Source organism: Vombatus ursinus, unplaced genomic scaffold (assembly GCF_900497805.2).
Source record: "Vombatus ursinus unplaced genomic scaffold, bare-nosed wombat genome assembly UNPS02014784.1, whole genome shotgun sequence".
NCBI lineage: Eukaryota > Metazoa > Chordata > Mammalia > Diprotodontia > Vombatidae > Vombatus > Vombatus ursinus.
The window spans coordinates 877,931-901,425 of NW_020954562.1; the positions used below are offsets into that span (position 1 = coordinate 877,931).

At 34.2% G+C, this 23,495-nt stretch overlaps 1 protein-coding gene across 1 annotated transcript in view; it reads right to left on the reverse strand.

The window, feature by feature from the left end:
- The window catches only part of CLGN (calmegin), a 74,447-nt gene that overhangs the window by 28,730 nt on the left and 22,222 nt on the right, over positions 1-23,495 (reverse strand). Inside the window, exons 2-7 of the mRNA XM_027866880.1 lie at positions 21,240-21,395; positions 19,311-19,384; positions 14,507-14,565; positions 10,305-10,446; positions 6,550-6,631; positions 4,781-4,973 (exon numbers count right to left, since the gene is read on the reverse strand). Of these exons, the coding sequence (XP_027722681.1) occupies positions 4,781-4,973; positions 6,550-6,631; positions 10,305-10,446; positions 14,507-14,565; positions 19,311-19,384; positions 21,240-21,386 (697 nt within the window). The 5' untranslated portion in view covers positions 21,387-21,395. The remainder of the gene's footprint in view (positions 1-4,780; positions 4,974-6,549; positions 6,632-10,304; positions 10,447-14,506; positions 14,566-19,310; positions 19,385-21,239; positions 21,396-23,495) is intronic.

Sequence of the window (23,495 nt, forward strand, 5' to 3'; positions counted from 1 at the left end):
ACCAAATTATGGTACCTCAATATAACAGAATATTGCTGTCATAAGAAATAATAAATATGATGAATATAAAAAAGTATGCAAAGACTGATGTGAACTGATGCAAAGTGAACTAAGCAGCACCAAGAAAATAACATACAGTTACTACAATGCAAATGCCAATAACAATCGTCAAAATTAAATACTTTGAAATCCAAAGAGCTATAATTAGGTACCTCTATATCTTTCTCTCTCTCTCTCTCTGCCTCTGCCTTTTTGCACAGGTCGGGAGCCACGGGTATGAAATACTATAGAGCACTGGCTCTGGAGTCAGAAGGACCTGAGTTCAAATCCAGCCTCAGACACATAAAAATTCACTAGCTGTGTGATTCTGGGCAAGTCACTTAACCCCAATTGCCTCACAAAAAAAAAAAGAATTAAAAAAAATCTTTGGAATAGCTTAAAGAAAATGATAAGTATTTGCCTAGTTCTGTGTTATTTCTAAACAGCGGCAGTGAGCAGAATTTAAGACCAGCTGTCTACAAGAAAGGTGAAAAAAGAATGAAAAGAGCCATTGAAATGAAGGCATTTTATAATGATCATTAATGACTTTTCTTTTCAAATGAACAAGTACCAATTATTAAATATAATTTCCCCATATTATAGTTCCTCAAAGCTATGGAGAAAAACTATTTCACAATGCTGTCATCTATAGTACAACCTTATCAGCATCAGGAATCACTATGCATTTCCCAAAAGTAAAATTTAACAAAGTACCTATCATTATGCAGAGTAGTTGGATGGTAATAGCCCCACTGTTAGCTAAGGCTCCTTCTTCCAACAATGATGTTTTTATCCCTCAGGTTAGATTAAAAAAAAAATTTATATATATATATATATATATATATAACATATATACATACACAAAGATATTACCATGGTAATTATTCTAACAGGCCTAAAAAATCCTGCTAGTTTTATAAATGTGAAGAGGTTATGCGGGGCAAAGGGGCAAATTTAAAGAGCTATCTCATCTGTAAAACAAATGTCTTTCACTAGATGGTCTCTAAGGCCTCTAGCTCTAACATTCTGAGTCTGTAGTTTACAATAAGTTCAAATTAAAATAATTTTGGCTAATAATAACAACAAAGATAACAACAATAATAACAGCATTTATATGGTACCTACTATATTTCAGGCATTGTATTAAGTGCTTTACAAATCTCTCATTTGATCCTTATAACAACCCTCAGAGGCACATGTTATACCCATTTTACAGATGAGGACCCTGAATGAGTACTGACAGGTTCTTTTATAAGAATTAGCAAGATGACAGAGAAAATCTTGAGCAATCTGATTGGCTACTGATGACACAGTCAGAACTGAGATTACATCATTTGGCCCTTCCCTTCTGAAACCCCTTTAAGCACAACCAAGACACAGTCACATGACAAAGGATTCCAGGCAATGGGAGCAGTCTTCTGGAGATAGGTTAACCAAGTTTCTCCAGAAGATGAGTGATGAGTGGGATTACAATGGTGGAAGTAACTACAGGACAGATATTGACTAACTGTGTGACCCTGGGCAAGTTACTCAGCCTTAAATCAACTGGAGAAGCAAATGGCAAACCGTTCTAGTATCCCTACCAAGACAATCCCATGGACAGTATGGTCCACAGGGTCACAAAGAATCAGACATGACTGAACAACACTTACAAGACAAAAGCTCAACCTTTAGGCAGGTTTCTCTCGAATGCAGGTCATGGGTAAAGTTTATGAGGAGAAGGAACCATAAAAGGAAATATTAAATCTAGCTTAACTTAGCAAAATAGAATTAAAATCAATTTTCAGTTTTACAAAACCAATCCTTCTTCCATAGATGGTTCTGAAAGAAAAAGACTAGGAAAAATGGGCTGAAATTGGAAGCATTTGCTTCAGATCATTTAGATGTTGCCCTCAAGTTCACAGGATAATAGGATTTATAAGTGAAAGTCTGAGTTTTCTTCTAGCTTCAACTTTCTCTTATTCATCAAGTAAAACTTAATTTTCTATTTTGTAATCTATTTGTTGTTTCTCATTATTTTCTTCAGGTAGAGAACAGGTTTTAGTATTTCTTTGTAATAATTCTGAGATAAATAAACTCATTCTATATGTATAATGTATTTTTAATATATTCATACATATGATGATTCTTTCCTCTATCAAGGAAGGAAAATTTAAGAAAACTCTGTTTGATTATCAGTAACTTCCTGGATACTCTCCCCCTGCCCAAGCAAACCAACCAGCCACTCTACAGCAGCACACAGAATAGTACTCAAGAGATTAAAGGTCAGAACACACATTCAAAAGGGTCAGCAAAAATGGAAAGGGGCAGGGCAGCTAGGTGGCACAGTGGATAGAACTCTGGCCTTGGAGTCAGGAAGACCTGAGTTCACATCTGGCCTCAGGTACTTGACACTTACTAGCTGTGTGACCCTGGGCAAGTCACTTAACCCCAATTGCCTTTCCAAAAAAAAAAAAAAAAAAGGAAAGGTGTAAGCCACTATCATCCTTTCTGCTTTGAGAATGGTGTTGCATTTGCATCCCTAATACCTTCAATATCGTTCATCTAGGTTCTTTTTTTCAGGGTTGTTTCCTATATTTGAAAGAAAGAACCTAAGGATTTCAAATGCAAAGAAAGGGGCAAGAAAAGTGAAACAAACATCTATTTTAAGACAGAACACAGTGAAGACTATTACCTTAAAAAAAGGGGGGGGGGGCCAAGTTTCTATTACCTAATATAGATGAAGGTCTACACTTCTAACCTCTTCCCCTAGTTGATAAACCCCATGTCTCATGTCTGTCCCACACATAAAGCTTAGAAGAAAGTAAAAGGTAAGCATTCCCACAAAGCTTCAACTACCAAGATGATAAGGAAAGATCCAAAAAACAGAGGAGTCAAAATTGGAATGGTGCAAAAATGACCTTGGCAATCACCAGCAGGTGAATTTGGTTAAGAACAGAAAGGGAGACAGAGACAAAATGGCCACAGGCAAGAAGGAAGCTGTGAGCATGAAGGCCCAGCAGATATTTTTATGTTTTGAGACTAAGCCCCTAGATAAAAGATGATGAAGGTGGTACCTAAGCAAAGCTGGCAGCCGTGAGAAAAAGGACAAGCTGGAGGCAGAATTTATGTATAAATCAGATTGTTGGTGGCTGCCTTTGAAGAAAACAGAGACCACCAATCAGAATATCCTATGTTATGAGTCCCCTCCAAACGACTGAACACCAATTCTCCAAGAAAATTGGCCTTGAATAGAAAAATAGATCTCCAAGCTTCCCCTGTGGAAGCAGGTTAGGCACAGGGACCCAAATTTTGTTTCTTAGAGTTTAAAAACATACTTTCTACTAAAAGGGCTGGGCTACAAGGAATCACATATGGATACACGGGCCACATAGTCGTTATTTTAACATACGAGATTTTTATTCTTTTCTCATCGATGATTATGAGTAAAGAATTGTATATAGTTAAAACCATGAATGGGTGATTAACTGAATTTTTATTTAAAGCAGGGAAAGGAAGATGGTATTGCTTTTTTTGCAGGGCGAGGGGAGGCAATTGAGATTAAGTGGCCTGCCCAGGGTCACACAGCTAGTATCAAGTGTCTCGGGCTAGATTTGAACTCAGGTCCTTCTGACTCCAGGGCCAGTAGTCTATCCACTGTGCCACCTAGCGGCCCCAACAGTATTGCTTTCTAATGGAGAGAATGTACTATGAGACACAAATCTAATTAAATAAATCCACATATACACCAAAACCTTAAAGAAATGAGTTGCCATATATAGAAATGGAGGAACCCACCAATGAAAAGGGTCAGACACGACCAATCATGCCTCCTGGTGGTTAAACTAAATACTAAACTATGTAATAAAAAGTGTCCCAAAAGTCTTAGTGTGGTTTTAAGCTTTTAGTAGTTTAAATTTATTTGTGTCCTCTTACACAAACAACATAAAACTGACAAAGGGAGTTACTACCTCAGCCTAGCCATTTCCTATAAAATCTTTAAAGGACAGTCAGAATAAGGAAATTTATGTCATCATATTTATACACATATATAAATACACACACACACATAAACACACTCAACATAGATTGAGATTCATGGCATCTTTTCATTAGCAACAAAAGTATTCAGTAATGCTGTATTTCCGTTCCCTCTTGAAGAAAAGTACAACTAACAATTATCTGCTGGAAAACACTTTCCTTCCTACCACAACTTAGATTCTGAAAATAGCTTTAGGTTCTAAATTTAACTTAAAACTACCAAGACCAAAACAAGAAGGCATAATATAAAAACAATATTAAGGCAATGGTTATACTAGTATTCTCCTACTTAAAAAGTGATAGGAATTCACTAAATAAATCCTATAATCTTCTTAACATAGAACTAGTTTTGTTTTCTCAAAACAATTCTGAATAAAAAAGTTTTAAGAATAATCTTTTTTTTGTAACTCTCAGTAGCCGTAATCAACTTCAGAACAATGTAAGAGGATACAAAAGCACAATTTTGACAGATAATAAAAATCTGATTTAAATATTTGGCAAAACAGTTCCATTTCTAACCTGGTCTATTTTTTTTGGGGGGTGGTCCCAGGCAATGGGGTTAAGTGACTTGCCCAGCTAATAAGTGCTATGTGTTTGAGGCTGGATTTGAACTCAGGTCCTCCTGAATCCAGGGTCCGTACTCTATCCACTGCACCACCAAGCTGCCCCCTCTAACCTGGTCTATTAAATAATTACTTTAAATGAAATTAAAAGGACATACCAAGTGTATAGAGATGTGTCTTCTTATCAGAAAAAAATTTTTTCAAGTCTACATTTGGAATTTTAGCATGCTTCTCTTCAAAAACTTCAGTTTTAGGATGTTTATATCTAAAGATAAAATGAAGTTTATGCTCTTCTCCACACTTATCTGGTCCAAACATAATGGTATAGGGTGTTTTATCAAAGAAATTTTCCTGCAAAAGGAGAGAGAGGGAGGGGAGAGGGGAGAGATGTCTTAATATTAAATATGGGATTAAAAAATATTTAATGAACTCCTATTCTCTACTCAATCTATACAAAGTTCATCCCTTAAGATACATTTTATATAAGAAAATTATTCTCAATACATGAAAAATTACTTGAAAAGAATAATATTCTGAACAGTAATAGACTAAATTAAAACAATTTTAATGTAGGAGGCAGCAACAGAAAGAGCACTGAACTACAAGACAGAACAATGACATTTTGCAAATGTCTATCCTATGCTACCTCTGTAATCTGAAGGCACTGAGGAAGAATCTGAAGTTACCATATATCAGTCAACATTTTACATGCTTCATTTCACCTTATTATCTGGCTTTTTTTTTTTAAACTGAATCTGTGATTTCACTGGTGTAGGCAACACTGTAAGGGATCCCCTCTACCAATACAGATGGGCACCTAGTCCCCAACCTATAGTTGTGAAGAGTTGCCTGGAACATTGAAAGGTGAAATGACTTGCGCAGTATGCATAAGGGGACTTTAAACTTAGATCTTCCTGACTCAAAGGTCAGCTATCAGATATGGAATGTCACTTCTTATCATAAGACTTAAAGTACTTAAGTATGAAAATTATATTAATAATTTGATATATTAAAGTTTCTATGGAAGAGAATAATTTTATACCTAAAGGACTAATTTCATTTTTCTTTTAACACACAAAAGGGAAAAAACAGCAAAAATTTTACTCTTATAGACACAGAAGGGCCAAAGAAACCACACACACTAGCTTCCTAGTCCCAATCATTTCCCCTCCCACTGGGATTGTATCTTCAAGTGACTTTGACCAACTGTGAATGCTAATACAAACAGTTGCTCCAGGACTCCTATTTGATATACTGTATTAAGCCACATTTCACAGAGCTAGGCTTCTTTACCTCTTTTGTGTTACAGAGTTGCCCTGTACTCCCCCACAGTGAAGCTAATCAACCTATGGGACCCATTCTCAGAATAATGTTTTTTCAAATGCATAAAATACTGAAACAGTTATAAAAAGGATTTTAAAACAAGCTTATAGATCCCAGGTTAAGAAACTCTACTACAGAAAATTGTACCAAACTATATGTTACATTATCCCTCCTCTCAAATAGACTGAACAATAGACCATTTAATCAAAGTGTTTTCCACAGTTACAATTCTCTACATCCTTTCTCTTAACTTTTCTCTTAATAATATAAACAGAATGCTTCAACTTAACTTGTGTTATATTATTTTTTCTGAACTTGTGAATCTTATTTTGAAATTATACGTAAATTTATTTTACTACCCATAGTATTTTAATCATGTTTTATAATTTACAATTACAGTAAAATTTTAATGAAGTTGTTACTACCAAGTAACATAACTAACAAAAGAATAAAAGCTTTTAGTTATGTTCAGTTTTAGGAAGTCTTATTAGATTTTTTTAAAATACATTTCAGAAGTTATTTCAATTACCCTTAATTTTAACATTTGTTCATAGTTTACCAAATAAAGTCTTTAAAAATGTGTATCAATACTAAAAGATCATACCAGATTCAAATAATCATTGTCTGTTAGAAGCTTAATGTATGCACCACCACAATCCATACCATTTTGAAAATTTACTTCATATCTGCATAAGTGAAAAAGAAGAAATCATTAGAATGCCTACTTTATTCCTATTTATCAATCTGAAGTCAAGTAAAGAACCCTACATGTCAGTAAATGACCTCAATGTAACTCCTACAATCTCTACAGCAAATGAGTTTCAATATTTCCTGCCAAAATACAATTTGAAGCCCTGAAGCACAAAAACAAAAGTTGTAAATTCTCTCTCATGCAAAATACAGAAGAATCTTCAAGAACACCTGAAAAATATAAAATTTTAATTGAGAAAATGTTGTATGTCCACAATATGCTCCAATAAAGCTTCGAGACAGAATTTCAAATATCAATGAAACTAAAATTCATACTTCAAAAGAGACAAGACCACAGACTTTTCTTCATGATAGTTTGCTTTTTATCTCAGCAACAAAATATTTAGTAGAATCTCCAGAATTCAGATCATCTAGATTACCTGTCTTCCAGTTAACCTAAACCTATAGATGATGATTATTCAGTTAAACACTTCTATGAAAAGAGACTTTATAACTTTCTTTAGTAACCTTTTTGAGTGTGTTTCACAATCTTTACATACCCAGATTTAGGGCAAAGCTAAATTAGAACGAGATTCTTCTCATGAATCTTCCGCTATTGTGTGTGCCTCTGGCAGTTATGTTCCCTCCTGATTAAAAGAGTAAATAAGTCCTCAGGCAAGTCACTTAACCCTGCGTGCCTCATTTTCCACATCTCTAAAATGAGCTGGAGAAGAAAATGGCAAATCACTCCAGTATCTTTGCCAAGAAAATCCCAAATAGGGTCGTGGAGAGTCTGACTAAAAAATGACTGTAAAACAACAAGGCAACAATAAGCCATAGTTAGAGAGCAGCATCTAAATGAAGTTCCTAGCAATATGGGTAAAATAATCTGACCATGTTACGTCCCTATCAGGAATCTTCAGTCTGCCACCCTTCCGCATCCCCAGCTCAGCATTAAAGACCTTCACAATCTGGCTTCAGTTTAGCTTTGCAAGTTCACTATACTTTCCCTTTACTTCTTCAAGCTAAATTGGCCTACTGGAGCTTCCTCAAAGTTAGCACTCTATCTCCTTTCTCCACGCTTTCACAAAGGCTGTCAGGCATGTTTACCTTCACCTCTTAGGACACCCTGGTGTCCTTCAAGGCTTGGCTTATATGCCCCCTACTACAGGTGGCCCTTCTTGAGTCCACTAATTGTGCTCTCTTCCCTCTCAAGTAATCATGAGTGTATTTTATATCCTTACATGTTACATTCTTCCACTCAAATGTAAGTTCCTTGAAGGCAGGAATTTTGTTTCATTTTTGTACATGCTAGTGTCTGACGGGTGGGGAACCTGCGGCCTCCTGTAACCTTGAGGCCACAGGTTCCCCACCCCTGGCAGCACATAGATTAATATAAGATTAGATTGAAAACAGCCTTTAAAATGATTAGGTTTAAATTAAAATATCTGTGCAATAATAATTCCTTTAAAGAAAAGTTAGTAGGACCCACATGGACAAAAATATTTACAGCAGCTCTTTTTGTGAATTGGAAATTGAGAGGATGCCCACCAACTGGGGAATGGCTGAGCAAGCTGTGGTACATGAATGGAATGGAACACTATTGTGCTATAAGAAATGATGAAGAGGCTGACTTCAGAAAAACCTGGAAAGACTTATATGGTCTGTTGCATGCAGTGAGCAGAACCAGGAGAACGTTATACACAATAACAGCCATGTTGTACGATAACTAATAATGATAAACTTAACCCTTCTCAGTAATACAAGGATCTAAGACATCTCCAAAGGCCTCATGATGGAAAATGCTATCCACAAAGAAGAAAGAACTATGGAGTTTGAATACAGATTGAAGCATACTATTTGTCATTTTTTTTTCTTCTGTTGTGTTTTGTTTCCTCTTTCTGGTGGTTCCTCCTATCGGTTCTAATTCTTATTTACAAAATCACTAATGTGAAAATATGTTTAATAGGAATGTGTATGTATAGCCTATATCAGATTACGTGCCATCTTGGGGAGAGAGGTGAGGAGGGAGGGGGAGAAAAATTTAAAACTCAAAAGCTTACGGAAGTGATAGTTGATAATTCAAAATAAATTAATAAAAAAAAGTTGGTATATAAATCAATGGCTTTCTTATAGATAACCTCTTACTACCCTCTGGTATACATTAAAATGTCTTGAAGCCAATTAAGCCCATTTGACTTATTTAATGATCTCTTCAATGGAAAAGACAAAACAAATATTCATTATCTCCCTTAAATCAACTCTTCTCAGAGACATGACCTTCCAACTTTTACATCTAGTATTGTTAGCTGGAATTTGCTTGCTTGTCAGACACTGATTTGTGTTAAGATAATTATGAATGCTAATTTCATTATCTCATCCCTTAGCCTTTCATTGATGAACTGGGAAAAAAAAACTATGAATGTTTGCAAATTTTTGTTGCTTTTCTTTCAACTCTGTTACGTAAATTTTGTTGTAGAAAGCATAACTCCTAGAAGCCTATCAAATTCTAAATATGGTGGTAGGAGTAACCTTGAGACTGAAGATGAGAGAAAAGAAACTGAATTTGCAATATAATAAAATCTTAATGATAAGCTAAACTGTTTTCAACTCACAACTGTATTCTTTTTTTTTTGGCTAGGCAATGGGGTTAAGTGACTTGCCCAGGGTCACACAGCTCGTAAGTGTTATGTGTCTGAGGCGGAATTTGAACTCAGGTCCTCCTGAATCCAGGGCTAGTGCTCTATCCACTGCACCACCTAGCTGCTCCAACTGTATTCTTTTAAAGCCTGTCTATAAATGAACATGGTATAGACTTACATGCATACATAGATGGGTCACAACAGAATAAAAACATGCAAAATTAGTAATGATCAGAAGAGAATATGTAGTGTTGTAACCAGTTTAAAGTTTAATGTTTGCTTGATGTTTTTATTTCTGTCAAACTGCTAAAGTCCATAAGTGAAGATAAAAATTTCTATCTATAACTGTTAATTTTTGATCAAGACACTGAAAGTTGCAGTTAAATTAAAAAGACTAGTATTTAAAGCAGTTTTTTTTTGGTAATAATTCTTTTATACAGCCTTCAAATCTTCACTAATAGTTGACTGGCAAACAATAAGTCATCATTCAATTTGACTGCTATCTTAAGAACACAAGAACCTAAGCTAGCATTTTAACCAAAAATAAAGCATGATCCCTGGATAGTGGACAGAGCCCTGGAATTTAGAATCAGCATGTTCAAGAAGTGCTCTGACACTAATTTGTTGTGTGAACTTTTCATTTAACAACTAAGCTTCAATTTCTTTGCCCTTAAAATGGGGATAACATCCTTTATAACGTCTGCCTCACAGGACTATTGTGAGGAAAACATATCACAATATAATTCATGTTATTTTCAAACAACAAATTTTACACAGCAATTTTTATGCAGCAAATTTAGGTAGCATTACTTTGCTGTAAAGAATTAAACATATTTAAATGTATAACAAATTAATATATCAGCTATTTCATACCTAATTGGTTTCACACTCAACAGGATAGTGAATTTCTCTAAGGCAGGCAAATTTGCCAAGGAAAGTTAGTACTCTTACCTAAAATCTAAATATATCTATTAAGTATTTCAAATTCACAAATTAGAAGTTCTGAGAAAGAAGCCATAAAACTTACTGAACTATCAAAGGTTTATCTGCAAAAATAAATGGTTTTGCTAGTAGAGCTGATATTGCATGATGCTTTGCTTGTGATTTCAAAACTAGTCCTCTGTCACCAGGCACTCTATTTTCTTTCAAATCTTCTATTTCCCATCTTCCTAAAAGTGAAAAAAAAAGGACAATGAAAGAATATTTTTTATGGAAGAAAAATCAAGCACATATATACTAATGATTATAACATCTATGTTAGTCAAGAAAATGTACAAGTATCTTTTGCTTTGAGAAGACAACTCACTATGCTAAAACTGGTTTATTCAACCAAAATATTCTTTTAATAGTCATTTTTGAATGATTGCCATGCAATGATTATCACATTTTTAACTGATGGTATCTGTGGGGAACTACAAAATCTGAATGTGGGGATTAAATTACGCTCAGTATGTGTTGTCTTCAAGTCACACTCTGCACTGTGATCATCAAGTAGTCTCACTGATTTTCTAGCCGGTTCCTCCCTTTGCTGTACCTAATTAACTATTTATTAGCTGTAGTCTCTTACAAAGCATTCTCAGATTCTTTTTTGTTTAGCCTAATCTCTAGTCTGGACTTGACCTTTTAAATCTTCCCTCTTTTCTTTACTCTTTTAGCATTTTTAAGTGCCTTTTTGACTTTGGCAATTAGACAAAGAAGTATATTTTTTAACAGGCTGGTATTTTTGAGCCTTAGTCCATTATTTATCCAAGGACTCCAATACTCTAAATGTTGAAAATTTTATTATCAGTATTGTGATTATTCTCTTCTCTCATAAACATCGTCCAAGAGCTTTTAAGCCTATATTTTTCCCTATTCCAAATCAAATACCTTTTTAAAAAAATAATAAACCCAGTGCGCTATTATATTTTCTTATCTCTCAGTAATTATGATAGCAAAGAAATGGTGTACTATAGAAAAACACCTGTGGAAAAACTGCCTTTTACTAACATGACAAAACAAGAAAATGATAAATGTTGGAGAAGATGTGGGAAAAATGGAACACTAATGTATTATTGGTGGAGTTGTGAACTGATCCAACCATTCTGGAGAGCAATTTGGAACTATGCCCAAAGGGCTACAAAACTGCGCATACCCTTTGACCCAGCAATACCACTTCTTGGTCTGTATCCCAAGGAGATCATAAAAATGGGAAAAGGAACCACATTTAACAAAAATATTTATAGCAACTCTTTCTATGGTGGCAAAGAATTGGAAATTGAGAGGATGCCCATCAATTGCGGAATGGCTGAACAAGTTATGGTATATAAATGTTAATGGAATACTATTGTGCTATAAGAAATGATGTACAAGCAGACTTCAGAAAAACCTGGAAAGACTTATATGAACTAACACTGACTGAAGTGAGCAGAACCAGAACATTGTACACAGTAACAGCCACGCTGCTCAATGACTAATTTTCACAGACTTGGCTCTTCTCAGCAATGCAAAGATCTAAGACAACTCCAAAAGACTCATGAAGAAGAATGCTATCTACATCCTGGGAAAGAACTATGGAGTCTGAATGCAGATTGAAGCACACTATTTGCTCTTTGGTTGTTGTTTTGTTTCTTTTTTCTCATGGTTCCTCTCATTGGTCCTAATTCTTCTTTACAACATGACTAATGTGAAAATGTTTACTATATGTATATGTAGAACCTATATCAGATTACACGCCATCTTGGGGAGGGGAGAAGGAAGGGAGCAGGAAAAAATTTAAAACTCAAAAGCTTATGGAAGTGACTGTTGAAAACTAAAAATAAATAAATTTATAAAAAAATTTTTAAAAAAGAAAAACTGTCTTTTAATGTTTTCATTATGGACAAATGATACAAGACTATTCAATTTGTTTTGATATTTTTAGAGATAAGAAATTAGGAAAGCATAGGGTAAGCAGTTATCTTCTCAAGTGCCTTTTTTGGTAAAAGCACCATGAGTGCTCTTGATCATTCTTTTAGATTTCCCTTCTTTGGGACTGCAGTTAAGAAGTCTGAAAATAGTCTCAAGACCTCCTACATGGTGACTTTTTTGGCTTAATCTTTCACCTTTTTTTGTTGCTGACATAGGAACTTGGTAACACTTTTTTTAAACTGAGTAATTACAGTAAAAACTAAGTAATTTTACGTAACAAATTTCTTTAGTTCTTCCACTACCACCAGGATGTTTAAATTTAAGTCTTCTGTGATCACTAACAGAGTATTCCTCTTTCATTGAGTAATAACCCCATCTTGTGGACTTTCAGGATATCGTGGCTATAGATTTTTAAAACCATATTGAGTTTATACAACCATAAGGAATAAATGGAATCTATCAACTAGGAAAACAGGCATCAGACAGATACAACTTTAGAAAACTTTGAGTGGGCAGAACGAAATCAAATTGAGGAATAATATATCCCGTGGCATATATTAACTATCTATTGATCAAAATATTTAATTGATCAGGAAACCTTATTCCCAGACTAACTATACAGAATTTCACACGGCATTAATTTAGTAAATCCAATGGTTCTCAATGTTACTCATAAAAACTTGGTTTATGGCTAAATTTAAAATATTACAATATTTCAAAACAAAACTTCAATGATATCACAAAACCAGTATTATATTTCCAATTACAATTTAATATACTTTTGGTGGCAAGTAGAAACAAGTGAGATAGGAACCTTGAATCACCTTTTACCTCAATCCTTAGACAGCTGGTCATTCAAAGAGAAAAAAGTGTTAATACATGAAAGCTGAACTTTAAATATGATTGGATGCAATCAGAGGGTTCCCTAATTCATTCCTGGAGTTTTGATTAATAGTACTGGGCCAGGAAAAAATGCCACTTATTAGTATGTGGATGTCAAAAACTTCTTAATCTCTGAAATGGGTAATGGGAAAAGGAGAAAGTAAAGGGGTTAGAAGATTTTTATTATTTTAATAACTTTTTAAAGTTTGTAGATTAGTGTTTTTGTTTCCATTTTATGTAAAGGACACTAATAGAAAAGGATGAAGAGTTTTGTTTGATAACTTAACTAAGAAATAGCACAGAAGCAGATTACTAAGGTATCATAAGACAAAGTACTCCTCCTGCCTGCTATACTGTCAATGTAAGAGCTAGAAGATAAATCCACAGACTGAAGATGATCACAGTATTCTTTTCCTCTCCTATTTTGCTGAGTCGCATGTTCACATGGAGACCTCACGTGTCTATTTTAAAATGATTCAAGTTTTATAAACATATAATAGTTTCTTTTAATGTACACATACATATTTATTAAAATTTGCTAAGTTCTTATACATAGCCAGAAGTTCAAATCACTGAAAACTTTTACACGATGTTTCTATTCTATAAAGTGGATCACACTAATTTTTATTTAATGACAAAACGTACAGCAAATTAACTTTTTTCTGACTCCTCCCAGTGGTTACCTCCAAAAAGGGCCCAATCCTTTGTTCTTCCTTTTCCTTGAAACACAACATTGCTACCCTACGATTTCTGGCTGAGATTAGATTTATCAAGTACTAGCAGCGTTTTACCTTAAAAGAAGAACGGCTCAAAAGCAATTCAAGGGTGTTTTCGATCAAAATATGGATGCCTGGGTTCAAATCCTGGCTCTATAATTAAGCTTTCATAACATGAGTTTTCTTATAAGATTGTTGTGGGAAAAGCTTGTAAAACTTAAATCTCTATGTCAAAGTGAATAATAATTAGATGACTAAGTTTTAAATTACCTGTAGCAGTGGCGAATGTCTTTACACGACAACTATGAATAGTTAATGCTGCTCTACTTTAAACATAACAATCCTGATAACCCACTTCTATACTTTATGGAGCTCTTTTTGCACCATGTAAGCTATAAGAGATGTAACATAAGCATCATGATTTTTTTCTGTTTTATAGAGGGTGAAAATGAAGATCATAGAGGTAAGTAACTTGCTCCAGGTCACACAGCTGGAAAGTGACTGAGACAGGGTTTAGATTCCTGGTCTCTATTCCAAAGGCAGGTTTCATTTTACTGCCACACTGCTACCACTTCGCTGACAAGTATACATCATGCAAGTGTATCTTCCAAAAATTTACAATTAATTTCATTTAAGTTCCTTTAAAGACTACTGGCAAATTCCACCAAAAATGTAATTGAGTCAAATATACTAAACAGATCACAAAATGTAGCTTAAATATGTATGTATTTAAGGAGTTTACCATCATATTTAGCAATGTTCTCATCAGTATCTTCTTTCCTTGCTTTGGATAATACCCACCTGTAAACAATTAGTATTTTTTTAATGAATGGCACATATATTCATCAGCTTTTCAGATAGTTTAGAGAAAGACAAATGAGTAAATTCCATAGAAGCTGTATTTTACATAAAAAAAGACCTAATAAGGTTCACTTTCCACTGAAAATACTATAAACTGTTTATTATTTCTAAAAGTAATTGTGAACTTAACTTGAAATAAAACCAAAGAAACACCTACAACTATTTAAATTTAAAACATTTCTCATGTTTTATATTCTCATGTCATATATCCATGACAAGTTATTTACATACTTTCTCTGAATCTCCAGCCTTTGGTCCCTCATCTCTATGTTTTAAAGTACATTTTTCTTTTTATAGTTAGTCATTATCTTTAGACATGACTTTTGTTTCATATTACTTGACATGAGTTTTCCCAAATTCCTTTTTCTCCATGCTATTTATTAATATCATTATGTTGCACAACGTATATAGCACTGGGCCTGAAGTCAGGAAGACCAGAGTTCAAATCCAGCCTCAGACACATACTAGCTTAACCCTCTGTTTGCCTCTATTTCGTCATCTGTAAAATGGTGATAATAACAACATCAACTTCCCAGGGTTGTTTTGAGGATCAAATGAGATTATAATTATAAGGTGTTTAGCACAGTGCCTGACACATAGTGAGCACTATACAAATTTAAGCTTTTATTATTATATCATATATCATTATCTGACATTTATTCAGCATTTTAACAATTGTTCAATTCAACAAATATTTATTAAAGCATCTACTTTGTGTAATTGTTTTCTTGCACTTGGGATAAAGGCAAACTCTACCTTCCCTAAATTCAACCAACAAGCATGCCTACAATTACGTACCACACATTATGCCAAGTTCAGCGGTGCTTAAGGAACTGTACAGATAAATTTCTTAAAAGGTCATCTGAAAAGGCAGAAAACACTGACAACTGGGAGTACTAGGATTTCACAGAGGAGGTAGCCTCTGAATTGAGCCTAAATAGAAGGTAAGGATTCTGAAAGGCCATGTTGAGAAGGGAGTACATTCCAGGCATGGATATAGGTTGTACAAATTAAACACAGATGAGAGACGTCAAGTTCAAGAACAAGTAGTTGAGTTTGGCTGAAATGTAGAGGCTCTGAAGGAGAGCAATAAAAAAATAAATCTAGAAAGGTAGGCTAGGAAAGTCAAGGAGGAATATTGTCTGAAATGTGTCTCAGGAAGATTATTTGGGGAGTTTCTGGAGTATGACTTAGAGAAGGGAGAGAAAGGAGAGAGACTTTATTACAACACATTATTACAATGCCCCATCTGAGAAGTAATCAAAGTCTGAATTAGGATGGTGGTAGTATGTCAATCAAGAAAAGTCAGATGACAGATGTAAGGCATTTAGATTTTTTGTTCTCAATTATACATAATGCTGATATATATGTATATAAACAATTGCACAAACATCTCTCTCTACTGAGGAAATCAAATTTATACTGTCTCCATTTTTGTAACTGATTTTGTTCTGGATCACTGCTGACATTTTGTCTACTACCTAAATCATGCTGAGTAAAGTTCAAAAGTTTAGCTTTCTTCTCTGAGTTAATTAAATTCAGAAGTTCAGCTTTCCTGCTAATCAGCATTCTATTCATGTCAAGGAAGTCTGTTATCCTTGAAGGATGCAGGTGGGTGCCAGAGAGTCTAGTCTGTTATCTCTGCAACAGTGGCTACCCTTCAAGAAAGTCTGGTCTGTTATCACTGTGAAACTAGCCATGAAGGTGGATACCACCAACCATAATGTCCCCTACATCCATGATGCTTAAGACTTTGTAAACCAATCATGTTTTTCCCATCTATGATACTTGTGCCTTCTAGTTTTTGGATGCTCCTCCATTTGTTCATAAGAAATTATTTATTGGGGCAGCTAGGTGGCACAGCGGATAGAGCAGCGGCCCTGAAGTCAGGAGGACCTGAGTTCAAATCCAGGATCAGACCAAACACTTGAACTTACTAGCTGTGTGACCCTGGGCAAGTCACTTAACCTCAATTGCCTTAAAAAAAATTATTTATCTGCCTTCATTTGGGGTCTTTTTTTTGCTTGTTATAGAACTTATTGAAAAAAGACCCCTTTTATTGATAACTGCTAGCCTTACGAATAAATTGAATATGCACAGAACTTTGAGCCTTGATTTGCTTTGATTTCAACTGTAACTCTATCTGAACATACATCTTTTTTTCTCTTTTTTCTCTTTGGGGTATATCATTAATAATAGGATTATTGGGTCAAAAGTTAAGAAATTTTTGTGATTAGTGTGTTTACTGTTTAAAAAGACACTGCCAACTGGCAATTTCATCCACAATGAAGGCTTGTACTGATTTCCCCAAAATACCATGACTAACTGAGCTTTGTCCTTTTTTGTTACTTTTGCCAATTTGATGTAAAGGGGGTATAAAGTGGCACTTTGAAGTTATTTAAAATTTACATTTCCTTAATGATTAGCAAGGCTGAACATTTTTTTGAGTAATGGTTCATTTTTTCAGGTGACTGTTCATAATACATATATCCATTCTTCTTTGTAAATTGCCTTTTCATATCCTTTTATCATTTATCTAATGACTAGGTTATTTACCTAAAGTATTTATAGCATTTTAAAACATTTTAGACCATTTAAGTTTGTGTGTCTAATTTTCTACAAATGTTTTCCTAATCTCTTATTTTTATCTTGATTATATGGAGTTTTTTGGTGTAAATACAATTTTATTATAAAATCTACTTTTTCACTATCAAATGAAACTAATATAAAGGTAATATTTCATTTTTCCTAACTTAGTATACTATTTAATATATAATCTATTAGGAATTTATTGTGGTATGTGACACAAAGATCTCCATTTACTTTACTCCATATTACAAGTTTTTCCAACATCCCTTACATAATGTATCCTTTTCCTCAGATATTATTATTATCCACAAGTCTATCAAATATTCATCTTTTATATGCTTCTGGTTCTATTTCTGCATTGCTATTCTGTCCCACTGGCTTATTTTTCTATATTTTACACAATAAAAATAATTTTAAGAACAGTGTTTTTATATAATAAATTCTGAAAGAGCTAGTCCACTTTCATTTGAAATTTTCCCCACCTTCAAAGTAATTAGTTTGATATTCCTAATAGCTTGTTTTCCATACATATTTTATTATAACTTTATTAAGTTCTACACATAACCCCAATGATTTTTTTCTTACTTGTAATACTGTATGATTTAGGGATTATTGTCATTTTTGCTATACTCATCCAACCCATCCATGAACACTGAGTTTCCTTCCAGTTAACCTCAATCTTTTATTTCTGGCCTCTATACGTAGTATGTATGTATAGTTAATGTCAAGATATTTAATGGTTTGTGTGTGTGGTTTTTTTAAAAGGTTTCTCTTTTTAGAATATTCGCATGGTCTATATTAAGAACCTGTAAGAATGTAAATCTTATGTAGATTTACCATATATACTGCAATTCTGTTGAATTCATGTTATATTTCAATATTTTGTTGAAGCTAATGAATTTTATAAGTAATTACATAAGTCAATATAATTTGTCTTCTTTACTTCCTAGGGTATTTCCTCTTTCTTCTCTCTCTTACAACTGCTAGCATTTCTAATACTATGTCAAATCAGAGAAGTGAGAGTGGACACCTTTGTTTTCTACCTGTTTTTATCAGAAATCTGGTATTTGTCCATTATAGGTAAGGATGACTGAAAAATCCCTCGTCTTTACTTTTTAAAAATAAGTTAAAATATTTTAAGTGATTATTACTATACATGAATCTTAACTTTTATCAAAAGCCTTTTCTCCATTTATTGAGCACTTACATAGATGATCTGTGGATCAGTCAACATTCAATTCAACATTTATTTATGAAGTATCTATAAAGCACAAGGCACCCTGCTTGGTGTTAGGGCTACAAAGATAAAACAAAAAGTCCCAGCCCTCAAGATGCTTACAAGGAGGCTGGGAGACAGATATTTATAAAGATAAGTAAGATAACATTAATAACTAGAGAAATCAGGAATATTTCGAGTAGGAGGTGTTGTTCAGTGATGTCCAACTCTTCATGACCCTGATTTGGGATTTTCTTGGCAAAGATACTGGAACAGTTTGCCATTTGTTTAAGAGCTCATTTTACAGATGAGGAAACTGAGGCAAACAGTGTTAAATGACTTGCCCAGGGTCACACAACTAGTAAGTGTCTGAGGCAGGATTTGAACTCAGGAAGGTGAGTCTTCCTGACTCCAGGGCCTATCCACTGTACTGCCCCTAGTGGGAGGGAACATTTGGTTAATAAGCCTGGAAGAAAAGCTAAGAGTGATTTAGTTAATCAATGTCTATTCCCCTAAGAAGACAACAGAAGAAACTTTAAAAGAAGGGGTAAAAAAATCATAGATTTACAGCTAGTTGAAACCCTGAGGATATGACTGAAGTGCAAAAGGGAGGGGGGTCACTACATTCCACAGAAACTTGTCAGGTACTTGAAAGGTTTATATTTCTGTAAAGGTCTGTATTAAAAGCAGTTTTCAATGGTCTAAAATCCCTTAATTTAAAACATTAAGGGGCAGCTAGGTGGTGCAGTAGATAGAGTACTGGCCCTGGAGTCAGGAGGATCTGAGTTCAAATCTGGCCTCAGACATATAACCCAAGTCACTTAACCCAACAAAAAACCATCAAATAAAATAGCTTTTTCTATATTCGCTATAAACTTACCCAGTCAATATTCCATTATCAAAGGTTTCTGTGAAATATACTTCTCCTATAGGTTGCGGTGTCTTGTATTTAACCTAAAAGACATGTTACACATAGGTCTAAATAAAAAGAAACCTTTTGAAAAGAACTTATGTTTATGGGGCAGTTAGGCGGCGAAATGGATAGAGCCAGCCCTGGAGTAAGGAGGACCTGAGTTCAAATTCAGCCTCAAACACTTACTAGGTGTGTGACCCTGGGCAAGCCACTTAGCCCCCATTGCCTCCAAAAAAAAAAAATTTACGTTTACTGACAACTTACAGTGATGAAATTTGAAGAAAATAATTGCTAGAAACAATCAACTTCTGGTTCTTCCTCTACATGAGCACTGTGTAATTTTGTTTATATATTGTTTTTCCTATCAATGAGGAGACTAAATTTTAGGGAAAGACTATAGGTTAATTAAGCAACACTATGACTTGAGTGGAAAAAATTTCCAGTTCCCATAGGAGAAAGAGATTATCAGTGAACAAGCAAGATTCTACATGCTAATTTATTAGCAATATTATGATTACAATTATGGAATATGATTCAGTCTACCCCTATCTTACTGAAATATATCTGCTTTAGAGGATTCTTTTTCTTCTAAAAAAAATTGTGAGGGTTGTTTTGGTGATACAGGGAATAGGAATGACACTGAAAGTAGTAAGATTTTTTCCTAGTAGGCCTTTCCTAAGAATATACCAGCTCTCTCTTACTCTATATCTTATTGACATTTTGGACTTCTCCACTTTAAAAAAAAAAAAAAAGCATGTATTAAGACAGCCTGATTTAATCTGGGTAGAAAAGCCAATAGCAGAGAAACATTCCTGCCTGAAGCTTTCTTCATGCATGAATATGCAATTTAGGAGCACAGATAGTCACCAGTTTCTTTGGTGTAATTCTCTAAAGTAGAGGTGTCAAACACCAGGCATGCAGCCTATACTTCTGAATCATGCTCAAAACTGATTAAAATACAACTGGGAAATATTGAACAAAATAAATAAAAAGACAATAGAACCTAATGTTAATATTTGGTTTTCTAAGTCAATATGCTACATTGCCCAGAGGGATCCTGAAGTACAGTTTCTAGTTGAGTCTGACACTGTGGCTCTAGAGGATTACTTAATAGCTGTGACTAACCAAGTTAGCTGGGCAATAATAAATGAGTGTGCCTGCTTTCTGTAGATTCTAAAATTCTGTATTTAATGAGAGGAATAACAAGGAAAACACAATCCAAATAGTATGAGGCCCAATGGGAAAACAAAAGAGATGCCTTCAGGGAGCTTACAATTTAGCTGAGGTAACACTCAAGAATGTATACACTTGCATCTCTCTCCAAGTATAAAATCCAAACATGAAACGATGAGTTTATAAAAATAACGTATTACTCCTGAGCACATACCAAATTTTAATGAGTGTTCATATTTCAACATCACCTTATTTTTCACTAGGAAAATTTTTTTCTTAGAGAAAGAAAAGTGCAATTTTTCTCTGCAACAGATAAGAAATTACAACATTTTCTTTTTTTGTTGGAGGAGGACTATATAGTTTAGAAGCCCTAGAAATAAGAAAGTTTAAAACCATTCTCAAAGTAATTTGTTTAACCTAGTCACAAGGTCCTATTTTGATGTTTTCTTTGTAAAAAATTAACATTCTTCAGATCACTTAGGAAAAAAAAAGCAAAACCCTGCTAGGTATCATATACAAAAGAGAACAAAACAATTCCTGTTGATAGGTTAACAATCTAGACAACCTGGTCATAAGTATGTTGACATGAGTAAGTCCATTCAGAGATCATGGACTTGTAGATCTAGTAAGAACTTCAGGGATTAATCACATATATGAGTTAAGGTAAAAAAAAAAAGATAATTGCATATTTTATAGTTAAATTTCATTGCACAGTAATCTTACCTCTGGGTGAAGTTTATCTTCATTTGTCATAATTTCTTCTGAACTTTCATCAAAATCCTCCATCTCAACATCTTCATCCTGCAATTCTGCTTTTACTAAGGTGAGCAGCATAAGACTCAAACACAGTCCAAAGCCTTGGAATTGCATATTGCTTATCTGTAAAATTAAGATCGAATTGCCAATGAAACTATATCATATAAAGCTACCTTCATGATTTTTACAAATAATGACTCAATCTTCCCTACTCCAACACCTCCTTATTTTAGGGCAGCCTGTTAGCCAAAGCATGTATGAAAATATTTGATTATCATGCTATGAATAAATACAACTCTAAACCTCTAAGAAAACAGGATCTACAATGCACACATTCTTCCAGAATACAATGCTTCCCAGTCTCATGAAGTCTAAACTACTGCTTTTCTTGAGTATAATTCCCAACTTTGATTCAATTCAACAGGAATTTATCAAGCACCTATGCTAGGTACTAGGGATAAAGAACCAAAAACAAAACTTATGAGCCTTTAGAATATTAGTGAGAGGCATGAAGCCATTTAAAAAAAATTATTTTATTGATTTTTCTTTTTACATCACAATCATTTCCCATTCCTCCAGAATAAGAAAAGTAAGCAAAACATGCTATAGATTTTATCTAATATCAGTATATATTATTCTTAATAATCCTCCAGGTCTCTGACATGAAAAAGGAAATGTTTCATCATCTGTTCTCCAAATTTTTATCAATGACATTTGATGGAGTATTTTTTTTTACCATTCTGCTCTATTTTTTTTTTTACCATTCTGCTCTTCCTTCCAATTGCCTTCACCAATTTTATTTGTGCAAAATTTTTAAATTTCATATATTCAAAATCATTATATTTTAGTGAGCATGCTGCCTCTTCAGACCCATATATATATATAAACATGAGCTTAAATAAATGTTCGCAAAAAGAGAACTCCTAAAATGGTAGAATACCAGATAACACAGTTAAAATACCACCTGGTTGAGAGTCAAATGACTTATCTATGCAAATTAAATCAAAGCAATAAATAGTCATTTAACAAGGTAGCAAACCATTCATTTAGTCTCCACCCTAACAATTCTGAGGCCTCCTACTGTTATTATCTATCTAGTATTTCAGAATAATTGACTGTGCTATTAGTTATCCTAACTCCTACCTTTAAAAAATTTTTTAAAATTTATTTTGTTAAATATTTCCTAATTGCACATGAAAGAATTTTAAACAATCCTTTTTTTTTTTTTTTTTTTGGTGAGGCAATTGAGGTTACATGATTTGCCCAGGGTCACACAGCTAGTGTTATGTGTCTGAGGCCACATTTGAACTCAGGTTCTCCTGACTCGAGGGCCTGTGCTCTATCCATTGCACCACCTAGCTGCCCCAACAATCATTTTTTTTAAATTTTGAGTTCTAAATTCTGTCTCCCTCCCATCCCTCTCCCTCCTCGAGAGGCAAGCAATTTTATATTGATTATTCATGTTGCCATGCAAAACATATTTCTATATCAGCTAAGTTGCAAAAGAGAAAACAAATAGTAAAAAAAAGTAAAAGAAAAAGTATGCTCCAATCTGCATTCAGATTCCATCAGTTCTTTCTATGGAGGTGGATAACATTTTTCATCATAAGTTCTTTAGAACTGTCTTGGAAAATCATTGCCTTGATCAGAGTACTAAGTCTTTCACAGCTGATCACTGTAAAATGTTGCTGTTACCATGATGTTCTGCTGGTTCTGCTCATGGAATACTTTACAAGAGGTCATATATGTCTTGCCAGGTTTTTCTGAAAACATCCAGCTAGTCATTTCTTACAGCATAATAGTAGCACATCACAATCATATACCAAAACTTGTTCAGTCATTCCCCTGATGGGCATCCCCTCCATTTCTATTTCTTTGCCACTACAAAATGAGCTGCTTTAAATAGTTTTGTGCAAAAAGGTCCTTTTCCCCTTTTCCTTGATCTCTTTAGGATACAGACTTAGTAGTGGTATTGCTGGGTCAAAGAGTATGCAGTTTTATAGCCCTTTGGGTATAGTTCTAAATTGTTCTCCAGAAAGGTTGGACTAGTTCACAACTCCACCAATAGTACATAATGTCCCAATTTTTTCCACATCCACATTGAGTATCTGTCATTTTCCTTTTCTGTCGTGTTAACCAGTCTGATATGTATAAGATAGTATCTCAGAGTTGTTTTAATTTGCATTTCTTTAATCAGTAATGGTTTAAAGCACTTGCTTTCAT